This window comes from Capra hircus, chromosome 3, assembly GCF_001704415.2.
Source record: "Capra hircus breed San Clemente chromosome 3, ASM170441v1, whole genome shotgun sequence".
In the NCBI taxonomy this organism is placed as follows: domain Eukaryota; kingdom Metazoa; phylum Chordata; class Mammalia; order Artiodactyla; family Bovidae; genus Capra; species Capra hircus.
In genome coordinates this window covers 21801242-21820504 of record NC_030810.1, presented here as the reverse complement: position 1 = coordinate 21820504, position 19263 = coordinate 21801242, and the positions used below count along the sequence as shown (strand labels likewise).

Sequence of the window (19263 nt, the reverse complement as noted above, 5' to 3'; positions counted from 1 at the left end):
CACCAGGGAAGCCCACAGTGCTTCAGTAGTGAGATTAAAATGTTAAATGTTCCCGAGCTCTGGGCTCAGCCTGAAACTCAGTAGAATGGATATTTTAAACACTTAGTTGTCACCAGTTCCTCCTCCCTAGAGCCCGTTGGAGAAACCTCAGTCCAGACATTCAGGCAAGCAGGCTCCATTTTAGAGCAGGAAAGAGACAAGGTTCAGGGGGGATGGGAGTGGGAGGGGTGGGAGCTGGGGAGCTTTCTGGGCTAAGAGGAACTGTCCCTTGAAATTCGGGTATCTAGGACACTAGAATGAATGGATGTCAGGGAAGGAAGGGTTAGATGTGACCGTTTGGGTGCTGTGGTCTGGCTGAGATGCGAGTCGTTGGAGAAATGTGTCTGGAAGGAGGAGGGACTGAGGTTGTGGGGAGCCGGGGGATCCGGGAGGCCTCGGGATCTGTAATGAGGCTGCACCCGCCGGGTCCTACACAGAGCCCAGCTCTCTCCGTGGCGCATTCCGGGGCCGGTCCCAAAGCCGTGCAACCAGTCCCCACTCCCCTCCGGTGAAATTGCCAAATTAAAATGAATCATTTGGCCCATAATGGCCGAGGCGCTTATCGGGGGCGAGCGGACCCGCGGCAGTGCCTTATCTCCGCGGCGCACACGGCCCCCGCGCGCCTCGGCCCATGCTAACGAGGCCTAGAACGTGAGCGGGATTAGAGCGCGGCGGTGGAGGAGCCGGGCGCGGCGCGGCGCGGCGCGGGCGGGCGGGGAACGGGGACGGGGCCGGGGGGAGGGGAGGGCTCGGCACTAAGGACCAGGCCTCAAAATGGCCACACGCGTCCCCCAGTAGCGGCAAAACGTGAGCATTCTGGCCTTTTTCTAGGGGAAGGCAACCTGCAGCCTCTCACGGAATTCCCCATCAATTTCTTCCCTCTTTTTGCCTGCTCGCAAAAACAAGGTTTCGCTCCTTTTCCCTCGGTTTCTTTCGATGGGGGGGTTATTTTCCAGGGACGCCCTTGCGCTCGCCGCCGCCGTCGCCGCCCCTCCCGTCTCGGAGACTCTCTTCCTTCCTTCCCTTTTTTCTTACGCAATATACAGAAATGCGCGAGGCGGTGGTTGGTTTTCGTTTCTTCTTGGTGGTTGTGGGCATGCAGTGGAATTGTTGAGAGTGCGTGTGTGAGCTATGGACAGTGTTGACTTCTGAGTGTGGTCTTCCAGGCGACAGGTTGTGTGTCCCAAGTGTGATGGTGCTTGTGCTGTTCGGTGTATAGATTTGGATTCTCCGAGGCCCTTCTGCGTTTTCATCGTTGTAGATACAATTATGCTCGTTTGCCTTCTCGACATGTATGTTGGGTTGCTTGATCTCGATTGTGTTTGGATAGTCTCGTCGTTGTTTTGGACGTCCGTGATCCTGACTACCTTGGGTCGTGCGCCTAGGAGCGATTGCATTTGATCGGTTTCGTTGTGTCCTGCTGGACAATGTTTGGGCCTGACCGAGTCGGCTTGTGGGGCAGTGTTGGGCTGTGCTTGCTTTGCTTCCCTTCTATGCGGCTGGTCCGCGAGTGGCCTTGTCCACCCCGGCTTGTGTGGCTGTGTGCTAGTGTCCTTTGGAAGTGCATTTGTAAATCGCTGGGGGTGGAGGGGAGGGCGAACGAGCGAGAGATGGATGCGCAAGTTGAGGAGGCGGCATGGGGGCGGGGTGAGGGATTTCACATTTTATTCCAATTTATGATGTATTCGGAAGCCAGTGTTGGCTTGGATGAGCAGCTGGATCAGCGGCTGCTCTGTCCGGAGGCCAGTCTGTGCCTCAGTGTTGGAGGGGTTTGTTAGTGAGTGGGAGCCTCTTCCAGGCTGGAAGCTGAGCAGCGTTCGCGGAGGCCCGCGCCTTCAAGCCGGTAGCCGCCAGCTTCGGTTCCCGCGGCACTCAGGCTTCGTCCATTTCTGGTCAGTTTCACGGGTACGGCCGCCGGGGTCTGCGGGAGAGGCCAGGAAAAGACAATGGGCGCATTCTCCAGGCCTCGCGCCTCGGGTGGGGACTTCGGGATCATCTCCAAGGAACATTTTTCCACCCCTTCCCCTGGTGAGCCACATTCCCGCGTGGGTCAGATACCCCGTCGCATCGATGACCAGGGCCGGGCTAGGTCAGCGCTGCCCTAGCTCTGAAAGAAAGGATTTTGTTTTGCCAGTGGTTGTGGTTGCTAATGTCATCATCACCATCACAGTCATCGTCATCACCATCATATTTTAATTAAAATAGTCATGTAGGAGCGACTAGTCCCTTTTAGCTTCTTTGGGGCGCTAACAAAGCAGCGGGGGTTTCCTCCCACCAGCGCTCTGTTTTTTAAGTTGCTGGGTTTGTGACTAGGAGAGACATGGAGAGACGGAGGAGCACAGAGACTCCATCCTAAAGCAAAAATTAACCCCGACCTAAGACACCGGGCACAACTGGATTTCCCCTTGTTCTCACCCCTCCCCCCTTTTGAATTAGAAGAGGAGAAAGAAAATCTGCATTGGATTGAAACTGCAGGGAACAATTATTACTGTATTTTCACTAAAGCCAGGGCAAAAAAAAGAGGTGGCATTAGCTATTAATCCAAGACTTCGATGTGTGGCCATAAACTGAACGATTTCAGCAAAACAAATTAAACAAAACCTTCCACAGGGAGGGGAAAAAAAAGAAAAAAGGCAAACTAAATTTCCCTGCCACTACACCCTGGGAAGCAATATTTGATTTATTTTTACCCTCCCTCCTTTCCTTGTTTACTGCTGCAAAGAATTACTAGAATTCTCTTGTACTCTGCTGACTTGAATACGGAAGAATCGAAAATTTTGTGTAGGGATGGTTGGAGGGAGAGGCGAGGACCTTCCTTCTCTCTCTTTTTAAATTTCTTTCCTTATTTTCCCCTTCCTCATCCTTTTTTGTTTGTTTCCCTTAATCGGTAGGAAGAAAAAAAAAGGGACCTGGATACATCAGATTCTCTGCCCCCTTCCCCCTATTCTCTCTGATTTCTGCGGTTCAGACTGTGTTGTATCCCTTCGGGAAAGTAGTCTTTGGAATTGGGTTCTGGTTTCGGTTTAGGTTGGAGGTGGGGCGGTGAGAGTCAGAGAGAGAATGGGGCTTCTCAGAGGTTTTGTCCCACCGACCACGGTCTAAAGACTGGATCCCCTTTGGGTACACACATCCCCCTACCCACCCAAGCCAGGCTGCGGACGACTCCGGTGCTGTGGCCGCAGCTCTGACTCGCCTGACTTCGGTTCCAGAGCCAACCGCTGTTAGAAAACAAACGAGCCACACTGAACCCTCCGGGTTGGAGGGTCCGATAATGTTCAGGGCAGTCTGCCGCGAGCTGTTGTTGTTGGACTATGTAGTTATTCCTGATTGGTCAGGTGCCGGGTTCTTTTTTCTGGGGGTGTGGGGGAGGCTTCAAACACCTGCAGGTCGGGGGTGGAAAGCTGCTGGCGATCCCCAGGGTTGGTTGAGGAGGACATGAGGTAATTCCCAGCCATTGACCCCCATTTCTCTCTCTCCCTCCCTCTTGCCCTCCCTTTCTCTCCACCCCCATCTTTCCTGGAAACTCGCTTTGGGCGCGGCAGACCGCCCAGGACCACACCGCGGCCTAACTGGCCTAACTGCCGGGCTCTCGGTGAGAGACGGGGAGAGCAAAGACCCCGGTCCACAACCTGGACCTCGACTCCCACCTCTCTCTGGCCGGAGGAGTGGAGATCCTATTCAGAGGGGCCCGTCTCTCTAAATATGCCCCAGGTGAGTTTTTGAGGGGATGACAGGGCTGATGGAAACAGTCACCAGGAAGGCCTTGGGATCTGGCCTGAGGTGGGGAAAGCTGGGGACAGAGGACAGTCCAGTTTCAGACTGGGGAGGGGGAGAGGAGGATGAACCCAGAGCTGGGAATCCTGAGATCTGACTCTGCCACTGACTGCGGCCTCTGCTACTGTGGCTTCCAGCAGGGCCCTTTCCCGCATAAGAACAGTTAGTTGGACTGTATTCCCCCTAATGCTCCATGGTTCCGTAAATGTTTCACAAGGCTCATAACTTTGGGACGGCTGTATTCGGATAGGTCAGGTTGTGTGCAGTGGGGAGGGGAGGGCCCCGGCAGGAAGAAGGCCGCAGCCATCCTGGCTAACGCAGTCCTAACTTGGGTGGGCCCAGTCGGGGGCCTCAGGCCTAGGGTGGGGCTGCGTTCGAACACCCCTCCACACCAGTAGCAGCGGGAAAGTGGTTCTGTTCTGGCGTGATTGTGGTTTGTGTGCAGGCTTGGGGCTCCCCCAGGGGGTCATGCCGGGGTGGGGGTGTGTGTGGATGCAGTATGAGGGACCGACTGGAGGCCAAGACTCTAGCCCAGGGCATGGCAGAGGCTGCTTTTACACAAAAAATTTTCCCTGCTGGGGATGGGGAACTGCCAGAGACCAGGTGTCTGCCCCTAGAGCTCTCAGGTTCCCCAGTCTTGTTCAGACACATATGGAAATGATCCGGCTGCCTGCCTGGCAACAGGAGATGAGCCGAGGTAGGGGGCTTGGAGCTGGGATTTGGTCGCACAAAGAGGAGTTGTAATGGTCGAATAGTCCAGCGCTGTTCAGTTCAAAATCTGCAATCTTCTCACTCCCCTTCTTCATTTTCCCTAATAAAAACAAGTAAAAATCACTAGGCTTTCGTTTTTATAATCTTAACCAAAGCCAAGTGATCGGGTTTAGTCACCGATCACCGAAAGTGAATTCTGCAGTGGCTTCCTCAAGAGTCGGGATCCCTGGCCTTGGGTGATCCTGGTTGCAGAGAGCAAGCAGGGTTTTCCTGAGGTCCCAGGAGGGGCTGGAAGAGGTTGGCCACAAAGCCCAGGGGACCAATTATAGGTTTCTCAGGGGGAGTCTGAGAGATACAGATATTTATAGGCATCTGGAGAGAGCATTCGGGCTAGAGTCAACTCATCTAAAATACTTGCTCCCACCACCCCCACCCCCTGAGATCTGATCCTACACAGAGCCTCAGAATTAATCAGAAGGTATAAGTAGGAGAGCTTGGGCTCATTTTGGCGATTGCATAGTGAACCGCTCGTCATTCATTTAGAAGCTGAGACTGAAGCACGTGTCACTGGGTGCACAACAGTGCCTGGGGATAGTAAGGTAGGGAGCCAGCCTCTTGGGGCTTGTATGTTTTGCCAGAGGACTGTATATTTCCAATGCATTTCACTGTTGAGGGGAGCCAGGAAGTCTCTAGTGGTATACCTCTGGTGCATTTCTAGTGACTGAAGTGTCTTGGCAGTCCCATTCTGTGGATATAGACCTATTGTTTCCACCATAATCATAAACTCGCTTCCAATGAAGTGTTGCGGACCTACTGCCTTTGCAGCCAGGGTATACCAAGTCTAGGGGAATTTTGTCGTTTTGGGGTCCAGCCCATGGGGCTGGCAGACTTAGGGCAGGAGCATAATTGGAATGGTGATTATTCATCAGCTGTGTCTAGTGGCAACTAAGCTGAGTGACATCTGGAGGTTTCAGAAGGTCCCGTCTTTCTTCTGAGGTGGGAGGATGGCTCCCAGGCCAACTAGTCCAGAGCGGTGCAGGGGCAGAATGGCTGCCAGGAATGAATTCTCTGCTTGGGGCTGAGTTGGATTTTTGTGTATTTGTTTTCTGTTATAAAATACCCCACTTATATAATTCCGATAGCAGAAACTTTATTTTGAACGTCTTATAAAGCCTGTCGAGTTGGTTATGTTTTTGTTGTTTTATTAAAAGTGACAAATATTTTCATACTCTGGACCCAGAGTCTCATAGTTTTTCTGTTTTCGGTTTGTGTGTGTGTGTGTAGGAGGGGGGTGGTGGTTGTTGCATGTTATGGAAGAACTGGGAGAGAGTGGAAATGCAATCACTCTGCCTGCAATCACCCTGGAGTGTGGTTGAGGAGGAGAGCAATGTCCTTGGTTGGAGATGGGGGGATATATGGGAGGGATATATATGGGGGATATACGGGATATATGGATATATGTGTACCGAGGATAAGCGGATAAGTGACTTAGCATGCATGCATGCACTGGAGGATTGCAAAGAGACTGGAGTTCTAGTCCCACTCTTTGTGACCTTGGGCAAGGCAGTCCCCTTTCGGGCCCAGTCTCTCTGCCTATAATAATGTTTACTTAAGCATTTGCACAGTGCTTTTAAATGCATATATGAGGTATTCCTCTTGTTCCCCAGAAGACAACACCGAAGTGGGAAAGGGAGATGGGTGAGTGCTGGAGGAGTTCCCCAGCCATCATTACACCCCTTCCTCACATTCGTGGATGGGTGCCCAGAGCCCAGTGGCCTTAAGAACACTACTCTTCCAATGTCCGGGCTCCACATCGCCTCAGCCAGGCCTCCCTTCTAGACCCCCACCTCACTTCTGAGTCCAGCTGAGCAAAAGGAAGAACAGTGTGCAGGGAGGTAGGGCCTAGATCATCTTCATCCCTCCCTGATGACCCATCTCCAATCCTGGTGGGAGTAAAGGGTCACTGGGTATTCCAGCGGCTCCACAGAACACAGGTGGATTTGCTGGGTGTAGACCGACACCCCCGCGGGGGTGGTGGTGAATGCGTGTTGAAAGGGAGAGCTGAGTTCCTTTGGATAATTCTCTGCCAGCTCTGATCACTCCTGCACCCCCACCCCCACCAGATTTCCAGGTGTACGTATGTGGGTGTGTGGCGGTAGGCTGGGGGCACGTATTGTTGAAAGAAGAGGGTGTTTGCAAAAAGCACCCCACCTCCGCGCGACAGGTTCCCCGCCAAAACCAAAAGGGGGGCGGGAAGAGCACAGTCGGTCGGGGATTTGCTCCCTCCTCTTCCCGTGCGGCCCCGAGAAGGGGCACGGGTGGTATTTCTTTCTCGCCTCTGTCTGCATTTCCTTCCTCCTCCCTCCCCTACCCCCCAACTCTGTTTTTCTTGCGCTGGCTGGATTTGTATTCCTTTTCTTCCAATGTCTCTGGTGCTTATCCACCTCTGTCCCTTCGGCCCTCAGTCTCTGTCTCCCAGGCATCCCCCTCTCTTCTCCCAAACCGGAGATCCCCCCTTTCTCTCCGGCCCCAGCACCCCGGGCTCGTGTGTGTCCACGTGGCGTTAAGTTGGTCCGCGTCTTCTCACGTCTTCGTGCGTGAGTTTCCCTCCGCTCCTCACCCCCTCCCTCAGCAGCCGCCCCCCGCCGCCGCCCCATCCCGCCCCCCAGCGTGGGTGGGCCGGGGGCCGTGGTCTGAGCGGGCGTCCGCTTGTCTGTCTGTCTACCCGCAGGATGACGGAGCAGCCGCCGAGCGAGGCGGCACACAGTGACCCCCCGCTAGAGGGACGGGACGCGGCCGAGGCCCGCATGGCCCCCCCGCACCTGGTCCTGCTGAACGGCGTCGCCAAGGAGACGAGCCGCGCGGCCCCGGCGGAGCCCCCGGTCATCGAGCTGGGCACGCGCGCCGGCGGCCCGGGGGGTGGCCCCGCCGGTGGGGGCGGCGCCGCGCGGGACTTAAAGGGCCGCGAGTCGGCGGCGGCCGAAGCGCGCCATCGGGTGCCCACCACAGAGCTGTGCAGACCACCCGGGCCCGCGCCCGCCTCAGCCCCCGCGGAACTGCCCGGCGACGGCCGCATGGTGCAGCTGAGCCCGCCCGCGCTGGCGGCCCCCGCCGCCCCCGGCCGCGCGCTGCTCTACAGCCTCAGCCAGCCGTTGGCCTCTCTCGGCAGGTCAGGGCGGGCGGGAGGGGCGGGTGGGCAGGCGGCGCGGGCCCTGGGACTCCCCTTCCGCACGTGGGGAGTCAGCCATCCCCTCCCGGCCAGGCCGAGTGGCTGAGCTCGCGGAGAGAGGGGGAGAGGGGATTTACACCCGGAGACGGAAAAGCCTAGGCTGAAGACCGCGTGCAAGTGAGGAAGGAGCCCTCTGCAAATGTGTTTGTGTATGTGTGTGCGTGGGTGTGGACGCAGGGGCCAGTGTGCGGATGGCTTGTGTCTGCGGCGTGCAGGGAGCGCAGAAGCTGAGGCGGGGGAGTGCAGGCATGCGGCTGGGTGTGAGCAGAAGTGCGGGGTGCCGCGTGGTGGTAGTGGTGGTGGCGGCGGGGTGGACTGGAGGAGTCTTGTGAGTGTGAGTACCAGGCAAGAGTGTGTCTCAGTGTGCTCCGGTGTGAAATTATTCTGGATTCTGCAACCCTCAGTGGACAGGTGAGAGACGTGCATCTGAGAGTGACTGGAGAGGGCTCCTCGGGAATCTCCCCTCCACCTGGGGAATGGATCCCTCCCTCCTCTCCTGAGCCCCTCCTCTCCTAGCTGCTATCTCTGTCCTGGACTAGTGCTTCCTTTGGTGTGAAGGTGTCCGTTTCCCTGGTGGGACCACTGAGGTGGTGGAGAGAGGGAGGCAGGGTTGGGGTGGAGACGGGAAGATGAGGCAGGGAGAGACAGTGTGGGGCAGTGGGGAGCCTGCCGGCTGGCTGCCAGAGAAAGAAGCTAGGGAGAGTCCAGTAGAGTGGGTGATGGGGGAACATGTCAGCAGGACTGAGTCAGGGTTTCCTGTCTGTTGTCTGTCCGTGGGTCCCATGGGGCTGGGGTGAAGGTGAGGGGAGGCTGAGGGTAGGGAACAAGGTGCAGTTATGAGACGCAGGAATTGCACACTCCAGCTGTGAAGGCTGTCTGTGTGAGCACCTGTTTGGGCGCAGAGGTGTCTATGGATTGTGCACTTGTATGGGGGAGGGGAGTATGTGTGTTCATTTTCGTGTTTGCTCCCTGTGTTCGCCATTGAGTGTGTGTGTGTGTGTGTGTGTGTATGTGTAGGGTGTGCAGGTATGTGGCCCCCCTCCCCTTGCTTGTCTAACCATAGAGAAAGGCTGGGTGAGGGGTGTGTGTGTGTTTTATGTTCCTTTTAGCCCCAATTCTGGTGCAAAGGGACCAGGGCTGCCCTTGTTTTTTCAGGGGTTGTGGGGGCTCAAGAACAGGTGGGGAGGGTCTGTGATCTTGTGGTCTGCCTGCTCCCTCTTACAGTGGCTTCTTTGGGGAGCCAGATGCCTTCCCTATGTTCGCCACCAACAACCGAGTGAAGAGGAGACCCTCCCCTTATGAGATGGAGATTACTGACGGTGAGTTTACTCCCACCCCCAACTTGTACACTCAGTCCCTCAAGCTGCTAGAGCCCCTGAAGCCGGGACCATCAGGGACAACTCCCTAGGTGTCTCACAGGGATGAGTGAGCTGTCTTGGAGCCCCTAACTGTCAAAGTCCTTGCCCTGTTGGCCTGGGACTAGGAGAGGTGATGGGTGGAGCTGGGGGTTGCCACCCAGTCCTGGGAAGAGAGGGCATGGGAGTGAGGGACACACTGTGGTGCTTAGCTCAAACCTCCACTGTCAGTTGTCTCCACTCTAGCTCCATTTCTCCACTCGGCAAGGACCCCTCAGTTCAGTTCAGTTCAGTCGCTCAGTCGTGTCCGACTCTTCCTCCCTGTCCATCACCAACTCCCGGAGTTCACTCAGACTCACATCCATCGAGTCAGTGATGCCATCCAGCCATCTCATCTTCTGTCATCCCCTTCTCCTCCTTCCCCCAATCCCTCCCAGCATCAGTCTTTTCCAGTGAGTCAACTCTTCACATGAGGTGGCCAAAGTACTGGAGTTTCAGCTTTAGCATCATTCCTTCCAAAGAAATCCCAGGGCTGATCTCCTTTAGAATGGACTGGTTGGATCTCCTTGCAGTCCAAGGGACTCTCAAGAGTCTTCTTCAACACCAAGGATCCCTGGGGAGGGCAGAAACACACGGTGCCCCTGACTCTAAGCACCGACCTCCGGGGATTATCTGCACCTTCTCCAAAGTCCTCTTGGGAGAAGGGTCTGGAGTCTCCTCCTTGCCTGGAATTGTACCTTTAAAGGTCTTGTCCCAGGTCCATGCAAAGTGGGCCCCTCTTGTCCCTGTTCCCTTCCTGACACCATAGATTCTACCCTACTCCCTCCCTTCCCCCATCCCAGGGGTTTCAGCACTTTTAATGTGAACTACCTGAGTAGTCTTTGGCCCCAAACTTTCAGGAAGCAGCTGGAGGAGGGGGACATTTGAAGGACCCCCGTCCCTCTTCCCAGGGTTGACCAGATGTAGTAGAGGGGGCCCAGCACCAGGGGGCAGGAGAGCAGGCTCTTCAAAGCCGAAGGACTTTCTGGAGTTCCAGTGCACTCTGGATGCCCAGGGTTTACCAAGCACCTATTCTGTGCCCAGAGAGAATGAGACAGAAGACCTGGAGCAAGGCATAGACTCAGGCAAGAGGAAGCTGTGGAGAGGTTGGTAGTTCTCTGAGAAAGACCTGAGAGGAATAGACAGAGATGGAGGTGAAGGGAAGGATGAGGGTGCAAGATATATCCACAGGATTTTGAAATCAGAGACTTAACCAAAAGGAGTCCATAAAAGTGGAGCTGTTAATAACATAAGGTCTAAAGTTAGGACTTGATGTGGATTCCTGTTGCTGAACTTTTCTGGGCCTTGGTTTTCTCATTTGTAAACTAGGGAGGATAAGAGCTTCCTCACAGGTTGTTGAACCAATAGGGTAAAGTGCTTTTAGGACCTGGCTTGGGATGGGTGCTGCCTCTGGAGTCCGTGTAGCTCTAGCTGTGACAGCAGCCATAATGCTCCTCTCCCCACCTCGTCATCAGCCACGGGGCAGGGACCAATCCTTCTGACGGCGCAGCTGAGGCACTTCCCTCTGTCTGGCCTGGAGGCCAGGGTAGGAGTGCCCAGCAGGAGTGTTGTGTTTTTCCCAGCCTGGGTCTGACCTTTGGTGAAGAATCAGCTTCCCAGGTGGTGCTTTTGGTAAAGAACCCGCCTGCCATTGCAGGAGACATAGGAGATGTGCATTCGATCCCTGGGTCAGGAAGTTCCCCTGGAGAAGGAAATGGCAATGCACTTCCCGTATTCTTGCCTGGAGAATCCCATGGACAGTGGAGCCTGGCAGGCTGTAGTCCATGGGGTCACAAAAGAGTGACTAACACTTTCAGCTGGGTGGGGGCCTGCTGGGGTTTGGAAAGACAGCTTCTAAGACACTGCAGGCAGAGATGAATGATTGGGCGCATGGTGTGTGTGTGTGTGTGTGTGTGTGTGTGTGTGTGTGTGTGATTGTAGGAGAGAGATGATCAAGCAGGAAGTGTTGGCACTGATGAGTTCATTTGCAGGGGCAAGGGCTGCCTCTGTTTTGGCTGCAGTCTCCCTAGCTGTGAAATGAGTAATGGGTCTTAGGTGACCCATTCTCTCTACCTAACTTTCCATGTTCTGAAGTCTGGTTCATCATCTGGGTCATCAGAGGAAGGCAAACAACTATCCCAGGACTGGCATTTCCTTCAGGGCACAAAGCATCCTGAGGACTGCCGGGAGCTAGCTAGCTCTGTGCCTCAGTGTTTGGGAGGGAAGTAGCTGCCTCAGCCCCGGGACCTGGGAGCTAGTGGGGCCATCCTCTGCCATTCTTGGATTTGGGAATCCCTGGTCAGGCTGGGACATTTAGTGCAGTACTTTGTATACCATAGGTGCTCAATACATGCACACTGGTGTCTGCACCTGCTGTGCAAGTCTTAGTGCATGAGCGCTAGTGAATACTGGTCCAGTGTGTATTTAGTGCACTCTAGACATGGGAGACGGAGGCAGCCCTCAGACACCTGCCCAGAGCCTCAGGCCAAGCCTGGGCATGGCTGTCTCTCCACTCCTATCCTGGGCGGGGGAGAGAGCCCCCAGTGAAGTCATTTTCCCACTGCTTTCTCCTCCATTCCCCACCTGTCAGCATGATCAGTTAGTCAGCAAATATTTAGTAAGCTCTTACTCTGTGCTTTTCTGCACCCTTAGAATAAAATCCCTGCAGGGCCCTGTGGAATCTGGACCTAGACTACTCTGATCTCACCCACACTAATCTAGCCAGGCTAGCTTCCACTGTTTTTCAACTCAGGGCCTTTGCAGATGCCCTTCCAGCTTCCCTTCCTATGTCTGGCTGGCTCTTCTTTAAGTTCTTCCATTATAGGGTGGCTCAGACGCTAAAGAATATGCCTGCAATGCAGGAGACCTGGGTTCCCTCCCTGGGTCGGGAAGATCCCCTGGAGAAGGAAATGACAACCCACTCCAGAATTCTTGCCTGGAGAATTCCTCCTCCATGGACAGAGGAGCCTGGTGGGCTACAGTCCATGAGACCACGAAGAGTCAGACATGACTGAACAACTTGCTCTTGACTTATAGACATCACTTCTTCTGAAAGGCTGTCCCCAGCCACCTCAGCTAAAACATGCAGCTCCTTTCCATCTTTTCATTTACATTCAGCTTCCTGTCTGTTTGTTGTTTGTTTGCTGCTTGTTTATTATCTGTCATCCTCATTAACATGTGAGCTCCATGAGGGGAGGGACTCTGTCCTCTTCATCTTTATTTCTTAATGCCTAGCACAGTGCCTCAGTTCAGTTCAGTCGCTCAGTCATGTCCGACTCTTTGCGACCCCACGGACTGCAGAACGCCAGGCCTTCCTGTCCATCACCAACTCCCAGAGTTTACCCAAACTCATGTCCATTGAGCCAGTGATGCCATCCAACCATCTCATCCTCTGTCGTCCCCTTCTCCTCCTGCCCTCAATCTTTCCCAGCATCAGGGTCTTTTCCAATGAGTCAGTTCTTTACATCAGATGGCCAAAGTATTGGAGCTTCAGCATCAGCCCCAGCCCTTCCAATATATTCAGGACTTATTTCCTTTAGGATTGACTGGTTTGATCTCCTTGCTGTCCAAGGGACTCTCAAGAGTCTTTACCAACACCACAGTTCAAAATCATCAATTCTTTGGCACTCAGCTTTCTTTATGGTCCAACTGTCACTTCCATACATGACTACTGGAGAAACCATAGCTTTGACTAGATGGACCTTTGTTGGCAAAGTAATATCTCTGCTTTTTAATTGGTTGTCTAGGTCGGTCATAGCTTTTCTTCCAAGGAGCAAGTGTCTTTTAATTTCATGGCTGCAATCACCATCTGCAGTGATTTTGGAGCCCAAAATAATAAAGTCTGTCACTGTTTCCATTATTTCCCCATGTATTTGCCATGAAGTGATGGGACCAGATGCCATGATCTTAGTTTTCTGAATGTTGAGTTTTAACACATAGTGCCTGGTTGTCAGTAAATAACTGATGAATGGATAAAAGTAACATTTAGTGAAGGTTTAACCGGAGGCAAGTATCCAGGCAAGTATCGTCTTAAGTATTTTGCCTGTGTTAGTTGTTAGATACACATGACAGTCTTATAACTTGGTTCTCTGGTACTCTCTCCATTTTGCAGGTGATTAAGTTAAAGCACAGAGAGTTTAGGTAATTTGCCCAGAGTTACGGTCTAGGGAGTAATAGTTAGAAACTGAACCTAGAAAGTCTGGCTCCAGAGTTTATCTGACTAGTGCTATATGGCCTTTTGGCACAAGTGAATGAATGAATGAGTTATAAAAGGTTCCTGTCCTAAAATGTCTCACAGCTCACAGAGGAAAGAAGTGAAGTGACGTCACTCAGTCATATCGAACTCTTTGCGACCCCATGGACTGTAGCCTACAGGCTCCTCCGTCCATGGGATTTTCCAGGCAAGAATACTGGAGTGGGTTGCCATTTCCTTCTCTGGGAGATCTTCCCAACCCAGGGATTGAACCTGGGTCTCCTGCATTCTAGGCAGGTGCTTTACCACCTGAGCCCCCAGGAGAGTCAAGCTTGGAAGCATACAGTCATGATCAAGGGTGATGGAGATTTGGGATTATAGGGCCACGGTGGTTGGTTGGACACTTGTCTGAGGGGTTAGGGAAAATTCCCAGAGAGGGAGAAGACAGCGGAGGGTTTTGAAGGATGAGTAAGAGTTTTCTGAGCAAAAGGAAAGAAGGCATTTTGGGTTTACCAAGCTTTCCGATGGATGGTTTCTCTTCTTCCCCACAGAAGAATATGCCCTGGGGAATCTCCAACCCACTCTCCTAACCTGTCCTCCTGCCCCCAGGTCCCCACACCAAAGTCGTGCGGCGCATCTTCACCAACAGCCGGGAGCGATGGCGGCAGCAGAATGTGAACGGGGCCTTCGCTGAGCTCCGCAAGCTAATCCCCACACATCCACCAGATAAGAAGCTCAGCAAGAATGAGATCCTCCGCCTGGCCATGAAGTACATCAACTTCCTGGCCAAGCTGCTCAATGACCAGGAGGAGGAAGGCACCCAGCGGGCCAAGCCTGGCAAGGACCCTGTAGTGGGGGCTGGCGGAGGGGCTGGGGGAGGAGGGGGCAGCGCGCCTCCAGAGGATCTCCTGCAGGATGTGCTCTCCCCGAACTCCAGCTGTGGCAGCTCCCTGGACGGGGCAGCCAGCCCGGACAGCTACACAGAAGAGCCAGCACCCAAGCACACAGCCCGCAGCCTCCATCCTGCCATGCTCCCCGCCGCGGATGGAGCCGGCCCTCGGTGATGGGTCTGGGGCCACGCGGGACCAGCCAGGCGGGTGCCCTCAGGCTGCTGGGACCATGGGCTTTAGGGTAGGTGGGATGAGTTTTGGGCAGCTCTGAAGTAGGACATGGACTTGATGAGCTTTCCTTGATGTCTGAACTTTGGGGAGTCCCAGCTGCCTCTGGGGCTGGTTTTCCTGTTTCCTGCCTCAGTAGGAGACCAGTAAAATGGAGCAAAGTGGTAGGTACTTTTTATGAAGACGGCACAGTCTTCCCCTTTTTCCAAATCCCTAAGACTTTTTAAGTAAGAGGCTCAAGGGGCATTGCTTTTGGCCTGGAGCACAGGAGCCCTGTCTTTGCTGAGACCTGGGCTTGTCAGCTCTCTCCGAGGCATCCGGCAGCCTCTGCCTTGCCTTTAGCCCCTCCCAAGCTGGCTGGGGTGGCTTTTGTGGCCACACTGTCCAAATATATAGGTACCCAATAGCTCCCCATTTCTTGAGCCTCATCTTCACCCAGGCCCATGTTGGTCCATCCAGCTTGTCAGCTGCTGCAGAGAGTCACAAGCCCTGAGGTGCCTTCTTCAGGGTCTGGCTGAAGAAGATGGCCAGTAGACAGCCTGCTCTCACCTAGCTGGGCCAGAAGGTCAGAAAACCCAGTAGCCCTTCTTGCCCTGGGGATCTAAGCTCTGCTTTCTTCCCACTGAGATTTGCCTTCCTCATGCTTGTGGCTGTGGGGACCGAGACTGAGGCTGTGAGTGTGCCCCATAGGTTTCGTTTGAAGGCAGACAAAGGAGAAATGATAGTGAAATTGAGCAAAAGCTGTCTGGGGCACGTGGGCTTCAAATCGTGGTGGTGTCTCAGAGCTACCTGCCTGTATTTCCCAGGGACACGTTGCCGTTTGTGGGGGGCATGGATGTCCGTGTGCTGATGGGCTCTGTGCTGGTCTTAAGAGGAGATGTGCAGCCCTGTCTGGTGGTCTGGCTGTGCAGAGGGGCCTCCCTGTTGCAGGATGGTTGACGGTCTGGGCTGTGTTCTGAAACCGAATCGACAAATTCCGTCCTATGAATTCCTGGTATTTGGGATTTTGCTTGACTTCAGTTATTTTGGGACCTCAGGGTCTTGATATGACCAAGGATCCAGCCCCACCTCTAGGCCCTGGGGAGCCCAGTGAGAGACCAGTTGAGACCCATGCACATTCCCTTTCACTTAGCAGGACCTTCAACATCCCTAAGTCTGCAAATTTCAGGCATCACAAGTGTGTACGGGAGGCTGGCGTAACGCATGAGGAGTGCTCCCCGCTAAAAGTTGTACATGACATTTTTGTAAATCAGATCCTTTCATCTTTTAAAGAAATTCTACTGCAAGTCCCTTGGTAATGTGGAGAATCCTTTTGTAGAGTGGACCTCTGCCCCCTCATTGATCTCCTGTGTCAATCCAGATGGTGGGACATGATTTTCTTCAGGTGAGGCCTGCCTGTGACCCACATCCCAGGCCCATGGAGCAAGCTGCACACGAGTCCCATACACCTGTCATTGCGTCCTCAAGTCATCCCGGCCAGCTCTGATGCTCTGGCTTTGCCCTGTCCATAGCGATGTGGAAGAACCATCGCTGCAGCTGTCGGGAAAGGTCCTCACGCCTTGTGGGCTCCAGCTTGGTGGTTTGCCCTCACTGTGGCAGAGCCTCAGGGACAGTCACGTGCACATGGAGATGATCCCTGCATTCCCCACTCTTCCTTTTAAGTTGTGAGGTCCAGTTCGTGGGAATGGAAGCCGCATGGTTAACCCTTGTAGCACTCTCTCTCCCATTTCAGCACCTCCCCACCCATTATATTTTGACAAACATTTGGATGGGTTCTTTTCCAATACTTGGAAGCTCCTGTAGGAATCCCATCTGTCCAAAGATGGAACACCTTTTCTAGGTCTTAAGGCTGTGTCTGCTTCCAGTCGATTAATTTGACCTGGGAGTGAAAAGTGGCCACAGTGAGCATGGTGAATGGGTTTTAGGAGATGGATTATACATTCTAGCAGGAGCTTGAGCTTCTGGTCCCCTCTTCTCTAAGACTTGCAGTGTGACCTGGTAAAGTTCTCTCTCTGGATGTCTCTCTCATAAATGCCCTGGTTTGGCCTGTCTCCTATCACTGTGGTATGGACTGAATGGAATCATGGAAGTAGAAGCATTTTGAGACCATAAGGAACTCTGTTCCTGTCAGTATCATTCCTGCAGTGGGATTTCTCACCCGGAGTCCAGGACCTAGACAGTGGGCCAGACTGCCTCTCTGTGCAGTATTTGGGTAATTTAGCTTCTAAACCACTTTAGCCCACTTCAGAATTTTCTAGATTATTCTCATCTTTCCAGATTGACCTCATTTCAGTCTCATCCCAAAGCAAGGCATAGAAGGGAGTCTAGCAGAGAAATACGGGATTGTGGGCAGAATGTGTAAAATGTAGTACAAGACAGGCCTAGGGAGGGGTAGGCAAAGCTTTTTGACTTTGTTAAGAACCAGAGAAGATCCATCATTCTCACTTTCATTTCCAGCATCTCTCCCCACCATACTCTTCTTCCTCTGCCTCCTCTTCACCCATGAATATTCCCCATCCAAGAATAATATTTGTCAAAGAGGGGAAAATGGTAAAAAACATGAGGAGGATAAAGATGATTTTAAATGACTGGAGGGAATCATGTCTTTTAAGAAACATTCATGTTTTATTTGTAGTGGCAAATGACAAGATGGTACAACCTTTATCCTTTTCTGAAAGCAAAACAAAGGGCACAGCATCTGTAGTCAGCCCACGACTGTCTCGGCCTTTGGGGGTGGTCTCGTCGTACTTGTGGTTTCAATGGTACGTGGCCCCCACCGAAGGCTTGCCCCCGGCCCATGTACATAGCGCATCGTTCCTGTGGGCGGGCCCAGCACTTTCCGTCAATGTTGTACTGTACGTGATGCGTTGCGTAGGTCTCTGCATTTTTCTGCAGAAGAGGAGTAACCGCTCCAGGTACCTTGACCTTTGTACAGCCCAGAGGCCAACACTGTGGGCGTGTGACTCTTAGCGACAAAACCCATGTGGTGATGATGTGTGTATATATATAAGGATATATTGGGAAGATTTCTAAATAAAAGTTTTACAGAGGGGTCTGGACTCCATGCTTGCATGCTTCATCCCCGGGATGAGAGTTGAGACGTTAAAGGGAAGCCATGGCATGAACCTGTCTCGCTTGAAATGAAGGTTCCAGGTCTCAGTTGTCCTCCCAGGGTGCGATCCCACCTTCTATGCTGGGGCTCCCAATTAGGGTTCCTGATCTTTTCCCTCTGCTCGGCCCCACGGAGGTGGGGGGCTCTTCTCAGCACCGTGTACCTATGCTTTGGGCACCAGGCCTTGGGGTGGAGAGTTCCCTCGGTGTGTTGGGTTTAGCTCCATGTCTGGGGCAGTGGTTTTATCTTAGGTTCAGGACAGATTAAGGTCCCACCAGAGAAGGGTCCCAGGTTCCTCAGTGACTCAAAGGAGGCTGTCCTTTGTTGCTTGTATACCTGCTCTTGATTGCCCTCAAGATTGATTGGGAGTGCAAGACTTATGGGGGGCTCAGGGACAGAGGTTGAGGCCGAGAGAGCAGTGAGTGAAGGCTCAGGATAAGACTGCCATACAGAGGCAGGGACTCTGGGTTCTGGGGAGGCCTCTGCGTGCAGACTGCTGAAGATCTCAGGAACCTCAGCAGTATGGTAGGTAGTTCCAACGAAGTACTTAACCTTTTTTCCTTTGTTCATTTAACAAATATTTATTGAGACCCTATCATAGGCCAGATATTGTTCTAGGTGTTGGAGATCTAGCAGTGAAGAAAACGGAAATCCCTGTTGCTTAAATTCCAGCGGGGAGATGGTAACCCCACAGACACATGTAACCATATATGTTACAGGAAGGGGTACCCCTTCCAGGGCAGGAAAGGGGGCGCTTGTCTAACACTTGGAAATGGATTGTTGGAGGAGACGCAAAGGCTGACAAAGCAAGAGATGTTATTGTGGTGGGGTGCCTTGGCAGAGAGCAGGAGGATCAGGGGACCCAGGACTGCTCTGCCACATGGCTTGGGTTTTATGGTGATGGGATTGATTTCCAGGTTGTCTCGCCAATCAGTCTGACTCAGGGTCCTTCCGGGTAGCACACACATTGTTCGGCCAAGATGAGTACCAGAGAGAAGGATTCTGGGATGTGGTAGGACCCGTGGCATCTCCTTTTAACCTCTACCGAATTCTGGTTGGTGGTGGCTTGTTGGGTCCATGTTCTTATCAGGACCTCCTGTCGTAAAACTCACAAGAATGGTTACAGTGGTGCTCGACCAGGGTGGATGGTTTCAGTCAATGTTTACCCTAACAACTATGTGGATTGTATAGAAAGTTAGAAGGTGGTTAGTATTAAGGGAAAAAGATATGCCAAGAGGGGAACTCGAAGGACCCACAGTTTGGCCCTTAGGAGGTGAGCATTGCTCATCCCACCATGCACTGATCTTGGCGTCCCCTGTCCTGGGGTGCTTCCAACTGTTGCTAGGAGGGCGAAGGCGTGCAGGGTTTGGGGATACTACTCTGGTCTACAGGGAAACTCCTTGGCTTTTGAAAGACACCAAGTGTGCCTCTTTTCGGCCCAGAGCAAGGAGGTCTCTGGGCAGAGAGACGGGGAGACTCTGTCATGGGATGGGGTGACTGGTGAGGGTGGGTGTGGCCATTCACCACCTGAGCAACAGCATGGTGAAGGGGACATGAGAGGCAGGCAGGCAGGGCAGGGCGCTTAGAGTAGGAGAAGAGCCAGCAGGAGAGGGTGAGTACGGTGTTTCAAGAGGCTGAGGCCAAAGGGTGTTGGGGTGGGGGGTAGAGGAAGTGGTTAGCCAAGCCCAAGGCAA

General features: G+C 53.3%; 1 protein-coding gene and 1 non-coding gene across 4 annotated transcripts; one reads left to right on the top strand and one right to left on the bottom strand.

Annotated features, from left to right (window-relative positions):
- On the top strand, positions 519–17509 carry TAL1 (TAL bHLH transcription factor 1, erythroid differentiation factor). 3 transcript variants are annotated; one of them, XM_018043887.1, is made up of 5 exons: positions 1854–1931; positions 3582–3750; positions 7256–7693; positions 8978–9072; positions 13949–17509. In XM_018043887.1, exons 3-5 carry the CDS (start codon positions 7257–7259, stop codon positions 14401–14403), a joined length of 987 nt encoding a protein of 328 aa, XP_017899376.1. In that variant the 5' UTR covers positions 1854–1931; positions 3582–3750; position 7256; the 3' UTR covers positions 14404–17509. The 3 variants fall into 3 exon arrangements, with proteins under 3 accessions (XP_017899380.1, XP_017899368.1, XP_017899376.1); XM_018043891.1 differs by lacking the exons at positions 1854–1931; positions 3582–3750 and adding an exon at positions 519–547; XM_018043879.1 differs by lacking the exon at positions 3582–3750 and having other exon boundaries at positions 1044–1931.
- Positions 13592–13662, bottom strand: TRNAS-AGA. Its single transcript has one exon. It is a non-coding gene; the product is annotated as a tRNA-Ser (tRNA).